General features: G+C 55.4%; 2 protein-coding genes across 4 annotated transcripts in view; one reads left to right on the top strand and one right to left on the bottom strand.

Moving 5' to 3' along the window:
• Positions 1–1,138: 1,138 nt before the first annotated feature.
• On the bottom strand, positions 1,139–6,042 carry LOC122176913 (sodium-dependent serotonin transporter-like). The gene is made up of 13 exons (XM_042865891.1): positions 5,850–6,042; positions 4,389–4,523; positions 4,043–4,262; positions 3,769–3,907; positions 3,498–3,632; positions 2,943–3,046; positions 2,650–2,777; positions 2,369–2,481; positions 2,163–2,294; positions 1,978–2,077; positions 1,764–1,864; positions 1,398–1,565; positions 1,139–1,219 (listed from the first exon to the last, which is right to left on the bottom strand). The coding sequence occupies exons 1-13, from the start codon at positions 6,040–6,042 to the stop codon at positions 1,139–1,141; spliced, it is 1,749 nt and encodes a 582-aa protein (XP_042721825.1).
• A 3,004-nt stretch (positions 6,043–9,046) lies between these two features.
• The window catches only part of SGSM1 (small G protein signaling modulator 1), a 29,139-nt gene continuing 16,641 nt past the window's right edge, over positions 9,047–21,544 (top strand). For all 3 annotated transcript variants that reach the window (XM_042865835.1, XM_042865836.1, XM_042865834.1), the window contains exons 1-8: positions 9,047–9,075; positions 9,171–9,214; positions 14,539–14,614; positions 18,785–18,947; positions 19,606–19,758; positions 20,271–20,338; positions 20,614–20,759; positions 21,171–21,302. In XM_042865835.1, the coding sequence (XP_042721769.1) occupies positions 9,057–9,075; positions 9,171–9,214; positions 14,539–14,614; positions 18,785–18,947; positions 19,606–19,758; positions 20,271–20,338; positions 20,614–20,759; positions 21,171–21,302 (801 nt within the window). In that variant the 5' untranslated portion in view covers positions 9,047–9,056. The remainder of the gene's footprint in view (positions 9,076–9,170; positions 9,215–14,538; positions 14,615–18,784; positions 18,948–19,605; positions 19,759–20,270; positions 20,339–20,613; positions 20,760–21,170; positions 21,303–21,544) is intronic.

Here is a 21,544-nt window from a genome sequence, read left to right as displayed (position 1 = left end):
TCGGCTCGGCTCGGCTCGGCTCGGCTCGGCTCGGCTCGGCTCGGCTCTTCAGCACGGCGAAGAGCGGCGCTTCCTCTTCCTGCCGCCCGCCCCGCCCCGCCAGCGTCAGCGCCGCGCCCCATCGCTGTGCGCCGCCCGACTCCGCGCTTCCCCCGCCTCAAATTCTGCCCATCTGTGCGTTCCTCGAGTTCTCCCACATCTCCGTGTCGCACACGTGCCCGTGTTCTCTCCGTTCCCTTGTTCTTCCCACTTCCGCGTGTCTCATAGAGTCATAGAATGGTTTGGGTTAGAAGGGACCTCAAAGCCCCCCCAGCCCTGCCGTGTGCTGGCTGCCCCCAGCTCAGGCTGCCCATCCATGGCCTCGGGCGCCTCCAGGGATGGGGCACCACAGCTCTGGGCAGCACTGCCAGGGCCTCACTGCCCTCTGAGCAAGGAATTGCTTCCTCACATCCAACCTCAATCTCCCGTCTTTTAGTTTTATAGCTGTTCCCCCCTTGTCCTGTCTATCAGATACCACTATCTCCTATCCCTATATGTCCCCCATCCCTGTGTCACCCCCAAACTCATGTTCCCACCCCGCTGTTGTCCCCATCTCTATGTGCCTCCTACCCCTGTGTTCTTCCAGCCCTCCATGTGCTCCCAGCCCTGGGTCCCCCTCCATCGCTGTTTGCCCCCAGCTCTTGGCTGCACCCTCCAGTTCTGTTCTGTTCTGTGTTAGCTGCTGTGGGGACAGGAGGGCTGACAGCAGCTGATGAGGGCACATGGAGCCAGCGGCATGGTGACACCACAGGCATCCCTCAGCCAGACAAGGTGACAGTGACCATGGGGACATTGCTATATGTTGGGGTTCTGCTTTCACCCCAATGGGGAGCATGGGGGAAATGAACCTCATAAAGCCAAAAAACACACAGCCTGCTCACAGCCGGGGCTTCGTTTTCTCTTTGAAAGGGGACCAACACATGGAGCAGCGATGCAGCGCCCGCACACTGCATTGCAGGAGGCACCGTGGTCACTGCATGCTTGCAATGCCTGCAGCTGTGGGGCCAGTCAGCAGAGAGGATGGTGGAAGTGACAGCCTTCTGCCTGCCTAATGGTGTTACGTGGGAACAGGGAGCAGCCTCTGCATCCCCTCATCGTGCTACAGGACCGGCTCCATGCCCACCACCTCTGCCTGGGGGTCTCGCACTGTTTTCTCCGGCCGAATGCAGACAGCGAGGCGCTGAAGCAGGAAGAGAAAAGCAATGGGTTCCATTCCTGCAGTGGGACCTCGAGCTCTGCTAGTGGGAGCTGCTGCTCTTCCATTGGGCTGCAATGGCCCCGAGCTCAGAGATGTCCCAAAAACTGGTGAAAAGGAGGGGTGACAGCTGAGGACAGCGTTGTGCTGATGTAGCTCTGACCTGCTTGAGGGACCCCGGTGTCCAGACCAACTTGTACACCATGTAGACAGGGATGCAGATGAAGGAAGATGCTCCTACGAGGTGTCCCAGTGAGGTGCTCCATGCTGGGTACTGGTAGCCAAAAAGGGCCAGGGGTGGCTGCTCCAGAAGCGAGCTGGCCACAATGAACTGCAGAACCCACAGAGGGCAATCAGGAAGCAGCTCATGGATGTGCTCCAGCACTGAGCAGCCCTGCTGGCTCTCTGCAGCTGTGGGTCAGCTGCAACACAAGGCTCAGAGTTGCACTCAGCAATCCTGCCTGGTTGTCAGCTCCAAGCTTTGCCCTGGAGCACAGCAGCAGGAGGGGCTGCGAAATGCACTACTCACTGCCAGCAGGGCAGGGCTGATGGCTACCCAGCACACCTTCCAGAACAGCCCTGGGGTGAAGCCCAGCATGGCTTTCACGTCATGGGAGAACCGCTGGATCCCTGCGGAGTACAGAGCTGTCATGGGGCAACGCAGCTGCAGCCCGTGGGCTCAGGCCTCATCTGGTTTCCAGGTCTCATCCCGTTGCTAGATCCCATCCTGGTGCCCCTCTTACCATAGAACCAGGACACAGCTATGGTTTCCAGCAGCACCACGGCCAGGATGGAGCAGCCAGCACCAAATTCCTCCAGCAGCTTCACCACGTAGGCACCGCCCTGGAGCGAGATGGGTTGGTGGGATGGCACTGTGCTCACTGATGGGGCACAGCGCAGGCCAGCATCTTCCCCAGGCTGTACTCACGTAGGTGAGGGTGCTCAGCGAGCCCAGGAAGCAGACTGTGATGAGGCCGAGGACGAAGAGCTCCCTGCGCTGGGCCAGGACCTGGGGGTATTCATCCATCACGGCGGTGATCACGGCCTCCAGGCCCCCAAACTGCAAACGGAGCACAGGAATGAGACGGAATCTTCCCCCTGTTGCTGTGTCAGTGCTGCTGCAGAGGTTCCTACCGTGCTGTCCAGCCCCAGCGTTATCATCATCAGGAAGAAGATGATGGCGAAGAAGGTGGATCCCACCATGTTGGCGATGGCTTCAGGGTAGGTGATAAAAAGCAGGCTGGGACCTAGGAAGGGGTGCAGGTTGGTTTTGCCTTTCTTCTGGGTGCTGGCAAGCACTGGGATTTCATAAAGTGTAGCAGTCCTGGCCTCACTGCCATCCATGCACCCCTGGGCACCAGCAGGGGCACCATGAGGCCAGACAAGATGGGGTTCTGAAGCAGTGGGGGGCAAACCTTTGTCTCTGGCTACATCCTCCACCTCCACATCCCTCATCTCAGCCATGTAGCCCAGCACAGTGAAGATGACAAAACCCGAGAGGAAGCTGGTGAGGCAGTTCACAGCACTGGTGATGAGTGCATCCCTGGAAGACAGAAGGCAGGGAGACGTGGCAAACGGCTGAGCCCTCCCTGCATGCCCACACCATCAGGGAAATGGGCAGCAGTGCTCAGCCCATGGCTGTGGTGCTCTGCTGCAGCTGCTCTGGCACAGCCCCATGCCTGCACCGCATCTTGCAGCAGGTGCTCACCGGTAGCAGTTGTTGTGGAAGTGGTTGTAACTGGCCAGAGCGAGAAGAACACCGAATCCAGGACCCAGGGAGAAGAAAATCTGTGCAGCAGCATCAACCCAGACCTGGCAGAAGCAACAGGCAGCTGGAGGCTGCGTGGGTGCTCTGCGGTTTGCCCACCCCACAGCAGGCCCCCCTTGGCACAGGGATGCACTAACCCTAACCCTGAATGCTGTGCCCAGGGGGAGAGGAAGCCAAAGGGAGCCTCAAGCCTCTGTGCCAGGTCCAGGCAGCAGCATGGCCCTGGTTATCTTTAATGAGAATTTTCAAGTGTTGCCTGGTAATTACCCACAGGAAGCCTATTGTCAAGCCAGGGCGAGAACACGGCTCGAACAAACCGTGGCAGCAATGAGATGGGTGATTCAGTTATAGATTTACATTTCCAAGAGCCCATCCAGGGCATTTCATCTCTACAGAAGCAGAGCACAGGGGTGGGTGCACGCTGTGGGAGGGTCTGTGTGCTGCTGGCCTTGGAGAGGGGAGCAGGGTAGGCAGAGATGGGGCACCTGCACTCACCGCTGTGCTCAGCAGCTTGCCCCAGTCTGGGCGCAAGTAGAAGAGAACCCCCCTCCAGGCTCCAGGCAGGGTGGCCCCGCGGACCAGCAGGATGAGCAGGACGAGGTAAGGCAGCGTGGCCGTCACCCACACCACCTACAGCAGGGGCAGCCATCAGCCATGGCACCGAGCACCCAACAACCTGGCTGCAGGGATGGGGAGGAGGCGATGCCCCAAGTTTAGCCAGGCAGGAGCTCAGGGTTGCAGCAGCATTGGCACGGGTTCTTCTTACCTTCCCAGAGGTTTTCACCCCTTTCCACAGGCTGAAGTAAACGATGGTGAAGATAAGGAAAAGGCAGAGGAGCAGCTGCCAGCGGATCCCCCCCACGTTGTACAGACCTCCAGACTTCTGAAGCTCCAGGACCTTCCTCCTACAGCCAGACAGGGTCTCAGGGTCTCATGATGCCCATGTGCAGTGGTACGTCTGCTGCCAGGCCCCCTATCCTGCTCCCTGCACTGCGAGACATACCCCAACTCCAGCTCACTGCCCACATGTGGACACTTACGTATAAAACTCCTCAGCTGGGGACCTGGAGAAGTTGGTCCAGGTCACGTTGTTCCTCCCAAAGTAGTTGGTGCAGTTGGGTGTATTCCAGGGGTTGTCACAGCTCGCCCAGGGCAGGGTGCCCGAGAAGGATGAGTAGAAGTAATAGAGTGCCCAAGCGATGATGGTGTTGTAGTAGAAGGAGACGTAGAGGCCAATGATGCAGATGGCAAAACCGATGCCTGTGGAGAGAGAGCGACAGGTGGGAAAGCTGAGCCTGTGCCCTGCATGGGGCTGGTGGTGTTTCATAGGGCTGCTGGTTCTGTGTGGGGCTGGTGGTGGTTCTGCATGAAGCGGGGCTCACTCACCTTTGAAGATGGGGCAGATGTGCTTCCAGATGGGAATGGCGCCCGTCCTGTGGAACTGCCCCAGGGCCAGCTCCATGTAGAAGAGGGGCACCCCTCCAAAAACAGCCATCAGCGTGTATGGGATGAGAAAGGCTCCTGTGGGGTAAGGAGCAGAGTGGGGTGACTGCTGCAACCCTGTACCAGGCGGTGAGCGTGCACAGGGATGTGTCATGAAGCATGGATGAGCATTTGGATGCACGCAGGCTTTGGGATGCCCTGCAGCAAGCAGCTCACAGGTGGGTGCGTTGCTGGGAACACTCAGGCGGGCTGATGCAATGAGCAGAACAAGGCAGACACAGGGGATGAGGCACTGTGCACCTCTTAGGTCTCCGATTTTAGGGGAAATCTCACTGATTGTCACCCCGAGATACAAGTAATTAACGCTGTCATCTACATTATTCATGCTCGCAGTGCTTTTAGCAGAGCTGTGCTGCACCCAGTGGACTTTTTAGAAGTGGAGCTGCTCTCTGTGCTGTCGGGATAGCTCAGCTGGGGGCAGTTAATTGAATCCCCACAACTTCTCTCTGTGAGAGCCTCCACGCACCGGGGGCATCACATCCCTGCTGCCCTGCCCTCATGGCACGGTGCTGCCAGCCCTGCAGGCTCATCCTGGCTGGGAGTCCATCCCTCCCTCTATGGACCTGCTGCCCAAGCCCAGCTCCCCACCCAGAGCCCACAGCTCCCTCTGCACTGATAGAGAGCAGCTCCAGCAGAAGTTCACTGGCTGTCCCACAGGATTAAGGCACAAATAACTGCTTCCGTGGGGGCACCTGGGATCCACGCTGTAGCCTTGAGTGTGGTACTAATTATCTCCTGCTAATTTCCTCAAGCTTGAGAAGATGTTACCCGAATGCCGACTTTGGCAATTAAATCCACTGTGCTGTTGCAAACGGCACAGAATTCTCATTCCTCATTTATAATTTCTATGCAAGAGTTGTTTATTGTTATTATTATTATTATTCGGCTCTATTTAAAGCAACTTATTTAGCCATCATTTACTGAAGACGTTTCCTTCATGGAGCTTTTCTATCTTCTGCTAGCTCCATGGGAGGGAGCACCCATGTTGCACAGGGCTGTGCTCACGGATCAGGGCTCACACTGCATCCAGCACCACGGCTGCATGGAGCTGAGACCGAAGGTGTCTGCAGGGTTATTCAAGGCACTGCCTGCCAGAGGTTTGCTTGTACCCAGTGACAAGACCAGCGAGAGCCTCCCACCCCAAACATGCATCTCCATCACTGCAGACCGGCACAGGGTACGGAGAGAAGAGAGGTGAGGAAAAGTGGGGAGAAGTGGAGCTGCCCTCTGCCAAGAGGAGCAGCTAGAGACAAACAGAGAAAAGCAACAGCGAGTTCTCAGCATCCCAAAGCCCACAAACAGCTTTTTGCTCCCCCAGTGCAGCAACCCCAGTGCTGTCCTTACCCCCTCCGTTCTGGTAGCAGATGTAAGGGAAGCGCCACACGTTGCCCAGATCGACGGCAAACCCGACGACTGAGAGGAGGAAATCCATTTTCTTGCTCCACTTGTCCCGGGGGTGGGCTGGGGGCACAGGGATGGCTCCAGGACCCCCATCGTGTTGAGGGGGGCCAGCAGGCACCGGGCAGCGCTCCCCCATTCTGTGCCCCTGCGAGTTCTGCAGGGTTGGGTGAGCAACTTGGGGAGGGAAGGATGGATTTTTCTCCATCTGATGACAGATCTGAGGAGGGGAGGGTCCGGCTGCCTACGTGTCCCCACCTCCAGCTGGGAACCCATGGCTCCAATGGGGAGAGCCGTGCTTTGATCAGTGCAGAAGGAGTGGGGAGGCTCACAGCTCCATCTCCTGCTCCCTGCATCCAGGAGACGTTTTGCTGTCGGGGTGGGTTTTTTTTTTGCACAGATGTGGGGTTAAGGCAGAGGTGGTGGTTTGGTTCTGCACCCTTTCAGTGCAACATTATTTTTTTGCCTTTGGTGCAATTTGCAGGCCGGAGGCACCTCCACCTGCTGCCACAGTCAGTGATGCTTTGAGATCTGGGGGTGCGAGTGGTTATACCACTGGAAAGTGGAATAACTTCTGCAGCCCACAAGCTATCGGGAGGGAATGGTGTGGTACCGAGAGCCATCGCTCTCTTCCATTTGGCAGTTCAACAGCAAACTTCACTGCAAACAAAACAGGCAGCTCCCTGCATTGCACCCTGCACAGCTAAGCCCTGCAGGAGGCTGTGGGCACTCCAGGCCATGTGTGCTCCAGGCACCCCTCATCTGTAATTAAAAGAAACTACAAACGAGATCAAAACGGGACACGGACGGCAGGTTGCTGTGACGACGTGACGCCAGCTGGAGTCCTCTGGACATGAATGGTGCTGCAGCATGTGCATGGGGACCTGCTGGAGATGCCCCATTAAAGTACCACGTTTGCTGTTGCTGCACAGGGCTGAATGCCTCCCAGGCACCAAGGTTCCCCAGCTGGGGCTCAGCATGCAGGTGAGAGCCAATTAATCCCCCCATGGGTTTATAGGAGATCCGTGTCACTCAAAGCTGTGAATTCCAGCAGCACATCCTATAACGTGGGTGTGGGTATTGAACCCATCAGCGACCAAAGCCAAGCGGTGCTCGGCTGCTGAGTGCTCTGTGTCTCCCTGGGGATGGCTGTGTCTGAGCAGAGTGCCGGGGCTTCATCCCTCAGGCAGTCCTCCCTGTGAGTGACAGCAGTGACAGCATTGGTGTCATAGCAACCAAACCAGCAGCTCTTTTTCTGCAGCTGACCCTTATTTTCTCCAGGGGGTCTCGTTGCCACAGATCCTGTTGGTGATGCCAACACTCTGCTCCTGAGCTGCAATTGCAGGGCCCTGCTGCCGGCCCCACCTGCCCCCAGGCACCTGCTGTCAATTCCATGCAGAGCAGGCTCTGAGATCCCCATTGCTTTGAGAAACTTCCCCAGAGCTCTCCTTATTCTGGTCCCAGCTCTCCGCTCCTGCTGTCCATGTCTGCGTGTGCTACCCTGCGCCATAGGATCACAGCTAGCGTTTTGGAAGGGACCCTCAGACCAGCTGGTCCTTTCTCATGCAGCAAACAGGGACACCCAGAGCTCCATCATGAAGGTCTGTGGGCATCCTGATCTGATGGATGGCCACCAGCCCTCAGCAGCAGGTTGGGATTGCTCAGAATTTAAAGTCCCCTCCATCCCAAACCATTCTCTGATTCCACAGCAGTTGAGGGGGCAGCTGCATCCAAATCACTTCAGATTCAGAACGCACTGTTGAAATGTAGCTGAAATCAGATTTAAATCTGAATTTCCACCGAGTTAGATGAGTTTCTGAAGAGCGCACTGATCTGATTATCCAACCTGCTTCCCCATGCCATGAAATGCAGAGAGGTGAATTGTGGTCTTAAAACCACCGTTCTGTTTAAGCCGCAGAGGCAGCAGTGGGAAGTTTAATTTAATTAGCATGATACGCAGAGATGTAACTTAATCACATTAAGGGTAGCTCGACGTGCTCCTGCTCCAGCTCTCCAGACTCCAGAAACCTGGGGCCAACCCCATTCTACCCACGCTTTACAAGGCGCTGCTTTATGAGGCTGTGATGCCTTCATTGTGAGTGTTTATTAGGCTGCCTTAATTGCCTGTTCAGCACCGTAGGACATAAATAAAAGACGGGCAGAGCAGCACAGCTGTGTGCCACCTGCATGGGTAAGGCTGGGGTCCCTGGCCCCCCTGGTGCCATCTGCCTTTGTTAGGGCATTTAGCAACAGAATTAATGGCAAAAAACAAACGCTGCAGGAGGAAATAGCATTCCTCTACGACCCGCTATGGCACAGAGATTCTCCCTGTACAAAAGGCAAATTGCAGGGATGAGTTCTGCATTACTCTCAGCCTGCAGCTCACTCGTTCTGCCCCGTGCTAATGTGGTTTGTGGTTAGTGGAAACCGGACTGCTGAGGAGCCAGGATGCTGTTTCTATGGAAATGTCCTGGAACATCAAACGAGGGAGCAGAAAAACAGAAAATATGTTAATAAGAACTGCGAGCCAGGGCTTGCGCTGAACAGTTTGCAATCTTGATTCCAGGCATCTCCGGGTCTCCCGCGAATAGGGCTTTGCTGCTCGTTATCTCCTCGGTGCAGAATGCCAACGGGAGCGCGGTGGGCGGGCACGGCTGTGCGGGGCTGTGCGGAGCTGTGCGGAGCTGTGCGGGGCTGTGCGGGGAGAGGGCTTTGCCACATGGCCCAGAACATGAGGCACGGCCCCGTCTCAGTGTCACCCAGCCCCGTGGGTCGCTGCCCTGGCGCACACCGGGCCTGGGGCTGCTTGGTGGGAGGATTCCCCAAATGCGGGAGATGATGTGGATGGTGGTGATGGTGATCCTCGGGGAGCCGCAGGAACGGGGCCACGCTGCTCAGGTGACAAACAGCACCGCCATCCCCACGGAAGGCATGAGCCCTGCGGAGGGCACGGCTCTGCCGGCCGTCACCGCACCGCACGGCCGGGCCGGGCTCGCACGGAGCCCCGCTCCACCGACGGCCGTCCCCGGGCGGTGCGCTCGGATTGGCGGCGCTCCCGGCCTCGGCTCCACCCCGGCGGGCGCGGTGGGCGGTGCGGACCCGATCGGCCCGGCCCGGCCCTCCGCCACTCTGCGGGCGCTGCGGAGCGCGGCTATGGCGGCGGCCCCGGCGGGTAGGGCAGGGCTGGGATGGGGGGCGGTGGCGGCGGTGGGTCGGGGGGCTGCGGGGCCGGGCCGTGCTAATGGGGCTCTCCCCTTCTCCCCACAGAAGCGGAGACCCGGCAGCGGTTGCTGCGCACCGTCAAGAAGGAGGTGGGTGCGGGGATGCCGTCCCGCTGCCGTGCCCCGGCCGGTCGTTCCGCTCGTGGGTGCGGGCGCAGCGCCGGGCGGTGCCGCCCTCGGGCAACGGGAACTCGGCGGTCCGGCCGTGCGCCGCGCCGGGCGGTGGGGTTGGGGGGCGGCCGTTCCCCGCGTGGGACACGTTGCGGAGACCCGGTGTGCCACGGAGAACCGAGAGCATCCCTGGCCGCGGGCTGAGCCTGCAGGCCGGCTGTGCCGGGCGCTGGGTGCGTGCGGTGTTCTGTTCGTGAGCATCTGCGTGTATCCACGGTGGGTTTGGGGAAGCGGTGCTTCTCCTGGGAGCGAGCGGGGATGCTGACAGAGCTGCGTTTGTTCATCCAGACCCCTTCCCCACCTTTAATCCCGCGCCGGGCGTGGTGGCGAGCAATGCTACTCGTTGCCTTGACGACAGATATTAAACCAGCGAAAGGCTGTGACATTTCTTTAGCATCGTGGATGAAGCCGACATCTCGTTATTGCCGTCTGCCTGCGGCTCCTCCCGAGGCTGCAGGTGGGGATGGGGCTGCTGGGTGCACGGTTGGAGGAGGAGGAGGACGGAGCTTCTTTCTGCAGCCTGCTGGGCCTCAGTGGGCACTACTGATCTCCAGGAGCATCTTCCATGCTGGCAGCCGGTGCTGGGCTTCTCTCTGTGCACACGCTCTCTCTGTCTCTCCAGGGTCCCTGTGTTTGAGGAAAGTGCCTAAAGGAGGAGTGCTGAGGGCTGTAATGTGCCCTTCTGGTAGCACAGGAGAGCTGTCTGCTGGCTCTTAATGGATCAGCTGTGCTGCACGGGCGGTTGGTGAATTCAGGTGGAGGTGAAGGAGTGAGGTAGGGCATGGGAAGAGCCTTTCTGCCCTGCTGAAATGCCACCAGTCCATGTGTCACTGTGTGACAACTACATCAGCAGGTGCCTCGTAGCTGCCCTATAGGGAGGGCAGTGCTGATGCAGAACAGTTTTCATAAAATCATAGAATGGCTTAAGTTGGAGGGGACCTTAAAGGTCAAGCAGTTCCCATTGCCATGGGCTGGGTGCTCCTCACCAACTCAGGCTGCCTTTAATACTCCAGGGATGGAGTGCCCACAGCCTCTCCCCCTCGGCAGTGTCACTGCTCTGGGCTCAGCTGCTGCTTTGCCACGCAGCTGTGCTTGCCCCAGATTTTCTCCCAGCACTGTGCTGCTGCCCTTGGCCCTGCAGGCAGGGCTGTTTGCATGCAGGCACACAGGTGCAGGGGTTCCATGTCAGACCCGTGCTCTGCATTCTTTGCTCTGTTAGGATTTAAAGAAAAAAAAAAAAACAACAACCCCAAAACAGGAAATGTGGTTCTGTATGTTATGTATGGAACTGCAACTTGGGGTGATGGGGCGTTCTGTTGCCCGTTCTCTGCTCGTTAAGCCCATTTTACACACACTTTTGCTGTTTTATTTTCATTTTCTTTCCCTTTTTTAGACTGACTTCAGGCTGAATTGGGAGCCTGTGCAGCCTTTGGAGCAGTGCTAGGAAGTGCCAACTGCAGAAACCCTCCTTTTCTTTTCCCACCCCTTGCATTCTCACCCTTCACACAACTCCATATTCCCATCCCATCACACCAAGCCTGCTTTGCGTGCCCTCAGCTGTGGCGTTTTGGAATCTGATGGTGTTCCCATGTGTCAGTGAGCTCCACTGGGACTGGGAACAGCCACAGAGCACACTGGGGAAGCCACGCCACATCTGTAGCCCTGGGGCAACAGCAGAAGGAGTAACAACATTGTGCAGGCAATGCCTGATGAGAGGAGATAGGTAAACAATAGATGGAATTGCCCATAGCATTACAGTGAGCAAATGGACTCCAGCATTTGGTTGTTGCCATGGTTAATGCATTTTTATTTTGAGGAAGTCCTGCTCTGCAGTAGGTTTGTGGATTGCAATGAGTTGGGCTGTCACTATCAGTTTTGTGTGTGTGTGTGTGCCCATATGGTTATAATAAATCAAACTGATCTTGAAAGCTGCAAAATTGACTGTCTGTCAGCAGGCTGTAGGGGAGAAGTGGCAGGATGGTTTTCAGAGGAATTCTGTTTACTGTTATGCAGGAAAAGTAACATAAATCTTCTCTGGTTTTCTCTTAGAACCTTTATCAGATGGACTCCAACCCCCAAATATCCCAGATTGAATTTCTGACTGAAAATGTGCTTATTGCAACTGAGCTGGAAGGGATGCGTGTGGTCATTGAGACCAGCTCCAGTTGTCAATTGACTTTCAGCCTGCTTGCCAGCTCTTGTCCCATAGCCTTCCACCTACATGGGATGTACTGGTATGTGGCTGGGGTGGGTGCTGCTGTAGCTGCTCTCTGGTTCTGCTGCAGACATAACTACATCAGGCAGTGCCTCCTTCCACCCTCAGGTCGGCTCCTGCTGTGCAGCAGTGCTGTCTGCTTTGTGGCCAAGCACAGCAGCCCCTGAGAGCTCTGCTCCTGCAGGGTGGCTTCCTCCTTTGAGATGTGCACGCATGGGTATGCTCCCAAATGGCCACGGGGTCCATGCCAGCCCCTTCATTCAGGTGCACAACAGAAAGTTGTGAATTAATTCCAGGTTATTAAGATTTGAAGAATGGATGGCAGTCGCTGCCAGTGTCCTCGAGGCCAAATTGAAGAAGCGAGGCTTTGTGTGGCTTAGGCAGAAGGAAGATGCAGATGATAAGCTGTGGGTCTGTAATAAAAGAGGGGCTCTCCAGCAGCACGGTCAGCCTGTTTGAAACATCCCTGTATCAGAAGTAAACAGGAGGCTTTAATGCCTCATTTCTCAATTGCCTGCATTGATCTCTTCTGAAAAGAGTATTACTGACTGCTGGGGGCCATTTTCTCTCCTTTTGAAGATAAAGGCACTGGTGTCTCATCCTCCAGCTGCTCCGGTTGGATTTCCTGCCCGGCACAAGGCAGCTCTGCTCCTCGATTCCTTGTCTGCTCCAGTGCTCAGGGAGATGAGGTCGGTGCTCCTTCCTCTTCCAGCTGCCAGATCTCCATTCTCATGCCACCATACGCCTTGAGCACGTGGCCGTGTCCCATAGCAGCTCAGGGCATGCATGCTTTGTGCAGAGCTGGGCACCAGGGCAAACCTTCAGGATCAGGCACTGAGAACAGAGACACAGCTGAAGTTCCTCCCAAAGCGTTGCGGTGTTGGCTGAGCGCGTGACAGCAGTGCCAACAGATGGCATGGAGGTTTGCATTTGACAAACACCACAGGAATAGCTCCAGCTATAGCGTGAGCTTCTGAGATCTTAAATTAGCGCGGCATGTACGGATTTGTGACTTAAACTTGATGAAGAAAGTCTGCTGCAAAACGCTGCCTGCAAATACAAACCGCTGGGAACGCTCCCCTGCTTTAATGTTGTGTCTGTTTCAGTAAGCGATCCCTTAGCACTGTGTAATACCTGAGAAGAGGTCGTGCTGCAGGGACCAACCCTGCATGAGGTATGGGGAACTGCTGCAGAGCTTAAGCAGAGCTTATTCTTGGAGTGGGACCTTGATTGAGTGAAGCAGTTAAAGGAATGGTGAGGTCACACCGAGGTCCCCCGCTGGATGTGCTGCACCAAGGCTGATGGGGAGATGGGCTTTTTCAGTGCTAGAATTAACTTCCAAGCACGTCATCAGAACAGCAATGAGAATGAGAAGGTGGCAGCTCGTGAGAGTTTGGCAAAGCAAACAGAGTTTAGATTGGTGGAGCACCGCCTGCCCTGTGCTCACAGCTGGGAGCAGCATTCTGCTCCCATGGAGCATCCACAGCGTTCTGGGCTTTACCCACAGCTGCCCCACACATCCCTATGTGGGCAGAGGGGATTGTTTTGTTTGAACGCTCTGTGCTCTGAGGCTCTCGCTCCCAGGGTTTATTCCTCATACAGCCGCTCACACGTAGCCCTTTGCGTTGGCCAAGTGTCCTTGTTGCAGTGCCCTTCCCACTTCTCTTCCTTTAAATACCTCTGATTTATGTGGCTCAGTGCAGTAACCTCAGTCAATACAGCATTGTGGGTTCTTCGTCTTTTCCCTGCAGTGGGTAATTTTCCACTGTGCTGCATCTCCTGGCAGGGCTTGTTTGTGGGTTGCTGCACTGAGCTGGGTGCCCATCCAGGCTGAGGACCCCTTGTGCCACACAGCAGTGCTGAGCTGATGGCTCCTGCCCTGCAAGCACTGATGGGGTGAGCGGTGCAGCCCAGCGGTGGGATGGCAGCTGCCAAATATTTGGACATGCGGCTTCAACCTGAACCTGGCGGCTTGTTTGAAGTTTGGGATTTGGTTATGTACTGTGTGCATTGATTCCCAAGTGTTTCTCCCAGGTTGTGCTTTTCTGGGGTTTAAAATACGGATCCTTCGTTTATGCTTTTGGATGATTCACTCACAGACGGTTCCCCTGATAGTTCCCCATTACAATACTGCAGAAGAAATTTCAGACCTAGAGCATTTCCCTGCTCTATTTGGGGGCTTTGGGGTGTCTCTGGCCTGCCCGTGCCCCCAGCAGGTGGTGACCAAGAGGGTCGGTTGCAGCTTTTGGTCACAGTGAGACTTTTTTCTTAAGCCATTTTCATAAAAGAACTTACTTTATTGGCCTGCCAGCCGTGCATAACTGGCCTTGATTTTATCCTCCTAAGGAGCTTTAATTCCCCCAACGAGGCCATTAGAAGCTTTTCAGCTGCAAGGTTTGCTTGGCCAGCTCTTGACCTACCCTTTTTCCTCTTTCTTTTGCCTTTAGAGAGAACATCTCAGTACTCTGAGCTGCTCACACTCCCACCTCTGCCCTGTGAGCCATTTACCCTACATTTACCCTACATTTACCCTACATTTACCCTACATTTACCCTACATTTACCCTACATTTTCTGAAACCAAGGAGTGCAAAGCAGAGTGCTTGGGAGTAGACCTTCAAGATGACCCAGTTCCAAGCCCCTGCCATGGGCTGGGTGCCCCCCACCAGAGCAGGGCTCCATCCATGGCTTTGGGCACCTCTAAGGATGGGGCACCCACGTGGGTTACAATTTATTTTTCTTTCCCTAATTGTGTTCCTGATGTATGACATACATGACAGCTTCCTTCTGATTAAGTCAGCTGAAATGAGTGCCTGGGATGTGTCGTGAGCAACGCCTGGAGGGCAGCGTGATTGCATTGCCATGCAGAGGAGTTCCTGGTCACAGCTGGTGCTGGCTGATAGCCGACCCTGGCACTGCTGGGGTCCCTGTGTCCCACACAGGCCATCTTGTGCCCACTCCACCCCAGGTCCTGCTCTGATCTGGGGGTGAAGCTCCACAACCCCTCTAAATGTCTGTTTGCTCAACAGGTGAAGCAGATCATGGAGGAGGCGGTGACGAGGAAGTTTGTGCACGAGGATAGCAGCCACATCATCTCCTTCTGTGGTGAGTGCCTGGGGGAGGCATTGCAGTCAAAATGAGGTTGTTCCTGCTGTTCTGAGCCTTCTGTGCAGCTCTGGTTACCATGCACGCTGTACGCCCATCTGCCCCTTGGAGGCGGTCAGTGCTGGATGGGGTGGGTGAATGTCAGAGCTGTGCAGAACCCAATTAGCGTCAGCCTTGATAACAAGGGAGTGCTGCATGCTGGCAGATGGATGAGTTTGTTGGTGTGTGGGGAGTCCTGGGTCTGGAGCTGGCTCCTCAGTGCTGCTTGGGTGAGGACACACTGCTCAGCTTTGTGGTGCGGGTGGGATGGAGCCAGGTGAGGGGCTGTGTGCAGACAGACAGCATTCGTCAGACATGTGCTGTGTGTGTGCCCAGCCGTGTCCTTGTCAAGTGTTTACCCACTCACCCAGAGCTTGAGTGTGCTTTGGCAAGGTGCCTGGTGCCTCCACCTGCCTCTGCCTGCTGCCAGCGGTTGCTGCTATGAGGAAAAAGCAGTGACCTCTATGGAAGAAGAGCAAGACCCCTGCTGCCTTCCCACCTGGCAGTTGGCTTGCACAACGGTGCTTTTATAGAATCAGGACCGCTTGAGTTGGAAGGGACCCTTAGAGGCCATCTGCTCCCACTGCCTGCAGTGCACAGGGACACCCATCCATCAGTGCTCGTCGCCCTGTCCCTTGACCGTGGCTGTGTGCAGGGATGGGGCACCACCAACTCTCTGGGCACCCTGTGCAGTGCCTCACCACCCATACTGTAAACAATTTTGTTTCTTATATTCCTTCTAAATCTCCCCAGGTGTTTTCTAGATGCCTTTCAATCTCTTTGTAGTCCCTTCTCTCAGCAGCCTTAGGTGTAATGCAGCAGCAGTTGGCGTTACAATGGATGGTTTGTCAGAGCTGCTGCCCTGCTTGAAGGGAGCTTACAAGCTCCTGCTCCCTTCTAGGAGACCAACTTTTTACAGGGTCTGATGTTGCCAGGACAAGGGGGATAGTGTGAAGCTAAAAGGGAGGAGACGTAGGTTTGGCATTATGATGACATTCTTTACTCAGAGGGCAGTGAGGCTCTGGCACAGGCTGCACAAAGTGCTGTGGTGCCCATCCCTGAAGATGCCTTTGGCCATGCGTGGGCTCTGGGCAGCCAGCATACAACAGGGGTTGTAGCTGGGGAGGCTTTAAGGTCCTTTCTAACCCAAGTGATTCTATGGGAGAGCTGCTGCCAAGAGTTGGTGCAGAACCCAGCAGTGTCCTCAGCCTTGCAAGGTTCTTTAAAGCAAAAAGTGTGAAGCTCAGGCTTCCCAAAGAGCAAGCAACTCCTCTTAGCTGCATCTCAGCCTCGGGGCTTTCCCACATACGGGGCCATCCTGTGCCCACTGGGTGTGCTGTGGCTGTCACTGCTCTGCAGGGCACTCACTGAGCCACGCTCAGCTGTGCTTTGGCACAGCCCACAGCTGGGGCCGTGTGGCTGCTGCTGAGCAAAACGCTGCCGGCAGGGTGCAGAGGGGAAGCAGCCCTCCTCCATGCACAAACTGCTGAAGGGCAGCTTGCTAATTTGGAGACCGGGAAATAAATGACAGAAGTGATGACGGCTCTGGAAGGAGTTGCTCCGGTAACTCGTTTTGCACCGTCGCCGCTGAGTGAGACCAGAGCACCTGTGTGCACACGCACAAAGCAGAAAGAGGAGCAGGCCAGGAGGTCTCCTTTTCTGTTTTGGAGAGCAGAGGCTGCCTTCTTCCTTTTGTCCCAGGCCCTCGGATGGCATACAGCAGGTGATAGGTGGCGGGTCTGTGTGCCTTTGTGTTCTGTCGACTGAAAGGCATCGAAAGAGCAGAACAGGCTTCAAGATGTGACTCATTCTCTGTTCTGTGCAGCACGAGGCTCCGCAGCCTGCAATTATTTATAGCCGCCTGCGGCACGGAGCTGAGGCACCCAGGCACCAGGACTTGTTGGTTCCTTCTGGTTCTTATTGATGCCACTGTGCTGCCACTGGGTGGTGGAAGGACCAGGAGCCAGGCTGTGCTGCTCTCTAAATTGGATGCTTTGCTGCAGCTCTCGGTGAGCCGAGGGAGCTTATAAATAACCTCCTCTGCTGACAAGCAGAGCGTGCTCGAGCCTGGCTCTGGCTGAGCAGAGCTGCACTTTCCTCTGGGGAGAGCTGCCTTCCTCGCAGAGCCCTCCTCATCCTCCCAGCCCTCTGCAGAGCCAATGTACCGCGAAGCCCTTGTGATGAGAGCAGTGGGCAGGCAGCAAAGGGCAGCTGCCCTCACTGGAAGCAGACAAACACGAGCTGGCACCTGTCATGTTCACGCTGCCCTGGGAGCTGATGGGGGCCGGCGGCAGGGCTGGGGGCTGCCCATGCCATGGGGCGCATTATGTGCATCAGTGCTGAGCTCACCTCTGTGCTCAGCCACTGAGCGGGTTGGAAGTGTGCTGAGGAGCTCTGACAGCTCTGCAGTCTTTGGGTGCAGCCAGAGCACCCGTGCCATTCTCTGTGGTAGGTCATGCCCTTGGGGGTGGGCAGAGTGAATGTTAGCAGTGGGGGCAGAAGGAAATAATGAACTGGGCTCCAAGAATGACGAGGTTAGAAAAGAAAACGCTGTTACTCTTCTGTTTAATGTGGGCAAGTTGCACTTAGTTTGTGTGCTCGAGCTTCTGAGCCCTGGGGAGAGCACAGGGAGAGTTTCCCCTGCATAGTCTGCACTCTCTCAGCAGGAGCAGTGTTTGCAGAGGTTCTGGGTATGGCACTGAGGATGGATGCTGGGTGCTCTGTGCTGCTGTAGTACTTCAGGTGCTCTGTGTGCTGCTCCCTAGCTGGCAGCAGCGCGTGCTGCACTGGCTATGATATGAGCAAGGCAATCTGCTGGCTTTCCTGTGCAAGCACAATTGCTCTGACTTGCCTGCTGGAAACGCAGAGCAGAACTGACTGTGCCAAGCAGGGGCAGCCCAGAGGTTAGGCTCAATGTTCACAGGGCTTTTCTGCTTGTGATTCTGCTTCCAGCTGGCTCCCAACCTACTTGGCAGAGCTGGGTGCCCACTGCTCCACCCTGCACAAGGCTGGGACCTGCCTGAACTTCGGGGAGATGCCCCCTGGGCACTGCACAGTGCCTGGGTGTGGGCTCAGGCAGGGAGGGCTGTTTGTATCTGCCACTTACGTTTCAGCCACGTAGTGCAGAATAAATGATGGATGTGGGATGGAATGATTTGGGTGCTTGTCAGGAGGGAGGAGTTGCCTTGCCATTGGCGGTTGGCTCTGCAAACAGTGCTCTGGGACAGGTGGGAAGATCTATGCATGCTGTTTGCGGTGTGTCTGGGCTTCAAGGAAGGTCTGTGCAGGGCTTTATTTAAACACAGGGCACCCATGCAACTGCTCCCAGAGGCTGCTTTGGGTGAGCAGGGCTTGGCTTTCCAAGCGAGAGGTGCATCAGCTGTAGGGAGGCTAGGCATGTTGGCTGTGCAGCATGAAGCAGGGTGCTGACATGTCAGGGAGCTGCTTGGCACAGCCACATCCGTCACCCGTGGGGCCAAGAGATTTCTGCAGTGCTTTGATCTGATGGAATAAGTCTGTGTCTGACTCCAGACATCGATCCTGAGCCCTCTCAGGGGGCTCTGGCAGGCACACTGCCAGTGCTGTTGTGTCCATATGCATCCTTCTGTGCAGCTGCTGCCTGGGCAGCAGAGCTGGGTGCCTCAACCCCACTCCTTGCAAGGGAGAGCTGAGCTGCCTTCAGCAGGGCCTTCAAAGTGCCCGGGAGGTGATGCACAGGGGCTCACAGTGACCCTGGATCCACTGCAGCAGGCACTTGCACCTTGGCATACCTGCAGTTCATGTTTTCTTGTGTCAAACTGCTCCTTTTGCCCAAATTAGCTGAACAAACCTCTTTTTTTTTTTTTTTTTTTTTTTTTTCTTTCTTTTTTTTTTTTCAAAACTAAAATAATCTCTCTGTACAGTCAGCAGAACTGATAGGCAGAAAGACAGACCATATGAACTGCATGCTGTTTTGGGTAAATAACATCTGGGTACCTTAACCTTCCTTCTGCTGAGACAGGAACAGAATATGACATTGGTTTCCTCTTGGGAAATGTCTCTGCTGTGCAGTGAGGTTATGGATGCAGCAGGGGACAGGCAGTGGTGATGTGGGAGCTCTGCTGCTTCACTAATGAGTTTGCTCTGTTGCAGCTGCTGTGGAAGCGTGTGTCCTGTATGGGCTGAAGCGCAGGGCGGCAGGATTCCTGCGCAGCAACAAAATAGCAGCTCTGTTCATGAAGGTGGGCAAGAGCTTTCCTCCTGCAGAGGAGCTTTGCAAGAAGGTGCAAGACCTGGAGCAGCTCATTGAGAACGCGTAAGGCAACAGCGTGGCTGCTGCCCCACAGGCTGCCTGCATGTTGGCATGGGGGTGCTTAGTTTGAGCACAGCTGATGATTGCAGTGTCCACCTTGAGTCTCCATAGGACAACTTGCTCTTGCGGTGGAGCAGAGTTCTTCCCCGGGCTTTTAATATCTTGAGTGAACTGCTTGTTTCTCTGGGAGGTGGTGAGCTGTGGTTCTTCCTTTCTCTGCCCTTTGTGTTATGCTGTAGGGATGGTTACACACATCAGCTCCTGAGCTGTCAGGGTTTATGGACCAGTGCGTTAAGCCAACTGGAACCCAATCTGGTTTGCTTTACTGTACAGGGCCATAACCTGCAGTAATTCAACCTCTGTTTAAGTGTGGCTTACTCATCCTTGGACAGGACCCAGGGAGATGGATGGAGCAGCCACCTGGGGGCAGGAATCTTTCAGCTGTGCTGAAATAAGCTGCTTTGCTTATGAACTGCTGTACTTGGGCACCAGTGGGAATCAGTGGGACTCTGCTGGGGCAGAGACTTGTTCTAGGGCAACTTTAAAGCTGGAAACAGATTTAGGGAAGGCAGTTTTCAGATACAGCTGTGGGCCTTCTGGGATAGGGGATGGGACAGATGAAAGGAGCTGTCTCTGATGCTGTTGCCTTCTGCCTCCACAGGCGAAATCAAGTCCAGAGCATCCCAGAGAATGTGCGCAAGATGCCAAAGCTGCCCAACCTGTCTCCTCAGGCCATCAAGCACCTCTGGATCCGCACAGCCCTCTTTGACAAGGTCTTGGATAAAATTGTGCATTACTTAGTGGAGAACAGCAGGTGAGTGCTGGCATCAGCCAATGTTTTAGCCTTGCAGCTTGTTCCAGTCTTGCTGGAGGTGCTGCTGGTTGAGGTGCATCCAGGTGGGCTGTAGAAGTCACTCTGTGCCAGTTGTGTCACTCTGTTCCCAGCACAGGGACTCCAGCTGCTGCTGGCCAGCCCTCTGTGCTCCCTAAAAAGGACAGGACATGCTTGCTCTGCTGGTGTTGTGGAGCACGTTGTCCTTGTCTTCTGGGAGCTGTGTGCTGAGGTGTCCTGTGCTGGTGAAGTGGACAGCCCCAGGAAGGTTTTGTTAGTGCATAGTGATGCTTGCATTGTGCTGCAGGAGGGCATCCCCCAGGAATTTCTTAGCTAGTAGGAACAGCCTCTGATAGGCTCCTTACCCTCTCACCATCAGGGAGGGAGACAGACAGAGGAGGGCATTACAGCACTTTCGAACCTTAGTCTCTGTCATTCAGCTCTTCCAGGGGGCTGGAATGCTACAGCATGCCGCTCTTTTTCATTTCTTCTAGTAAATACTATGAGAAAGAAGCTCTCCTGATGGATCCTGTGGATGGACCGATTCTTGCATCTTTGTTGGGTAAAGCTTCCCTCTTACCCTGTTCAGTAGCTTACTTCCCAAACCTGAGATGTTGGTTCTGTGATTCCAATTCAATGAACTTTTTTGTAAGCACTTCGAAAAACTGATCAGCTCTGGATGGGCAGAACCATTTCTGAGTTCTTTGCTGCTCTCACGTGGTGCAGCAATGTGTGCTGAGCCCCGTGCTTACGCTGCTCAGGGATGCTGGGCTCCGGTGACCTGAGCAGTGGAATAACACTGATGACTTCCTCGTGTCTGTGTTTTTCTTTGTGCAGTGGGGCCCTGCGCTCTGGAGTACACCAAGATGAAGACAGCTGACCACTTCTGGACAGACCCTTCTGCTGATGAGTTGGTGCAGCGGCACCGCATCCACAGCTCACACTGCCGCCAGGACTCGCCCACCAAGCGCCCGGCGCTCTGTGTGAGTGGATGTGGGGCAGCCCCACAGCTCCCTCTCTGATGATACAGGGTGGAAACGTGGAGATAATTCACATCATCAAGCCAGGAGTTCTGTCAGTGTGGGCTGTGGAGATTGTGGGTGTGCTGGACCAATGTGGCATTGCATCGTTGAGTCTCTTTGGGGGCAGCGTGGATGAGCTGTAAGAGAAGGCAGCTGAAGTCTGTTTGGTTTATTGCATACAGAGCACACTGCTGGGGCTTCTGTGAGTTGAGTCGAGCTTGGCCAGAGCCGGGAATCATCTTGGAAGATGCACAGGGAGGGAGATCTATCAGGGAGTTTCACAAGTGAGGAGGGAATGAGCTTTCAAGAAAAGCTGTTAGAAATGAGGAGGTGTCCACGCTCAGCTCCCCTCTGTTGGTGGATCTCTTCCAGATTCAGAAGAGGCATTCGAGTGGCAGCATGGATGACCGGCCATCGCTGTCTGCCAGGGACTACGTGGAGTCCCTGCACCAGAACTCCCGAGCTACGCTCCTCTACGGCAAAAACAACGTCCTGGTGCAGCCAGTGAGTACTGAGTGGGGCGAACGCTGCCCTCCTGCCCCACCACATGGCTCTGCCCCATGTTGGTCTGTGATGGGAAGGGGGACAGACTCATTTCTTGTCTGGGAAGACGGTGATTGAACTGTCTTAGTTGAGGTCCTGGCGATACAAATCCTTCCAACCAAATGGAACAGTTTTGGCTAGAAGCAGGCTTCTTTCCCTGCCCTCTATTAATGGGAGGCTGCAAAAAACTCTCTTCCTGTCCC

The sequence above is a fragment of the Lagopus leucura genome, unplaced genomic scaffold (genome assembly GCF_019238085.1).
Source record: "Lagopus leucura isolate 7727_CA_CO unplaced genomic scaffold, USGS_WTPT01 Super-Scaffold_806, whole genome shotgun sequence".
NCBI lineage: Eukaryota > Metazoa > Chordata > Aves > Galliformes > Phasianidae > Lagopus > Lagopus leucura.
The sequence above is the reverse complement of the archived record's forward strand: the minus strand, read 5'-3'. Positions and strand labels throughout refer to the sequence as shown.

Coding starts and splice junctions, on each gene's coding strand:
- LOC122176913 (XM_042865891.1), bottom strand. CDS start 6,042: ATGGGGGAGCGCTGCCCGGTGCCTGCTGGCCCCCCTCAACACGATGGG. Junction 3,908..4,042: donor CCAGCTGAGGAGTTTTATAC/GTAAGTGTCCAC, acceptor GTCTGGCTGTAG/GAGGAAGGTCCTGGAGCTTC. Junction 1,220..1,397: donor CACCGGGGTCCCTCAAGCAG/GTCAGAGCTACA, acceptor TTCCTGCTTCAG/CGCCTCGCTGTCTGCATTCG.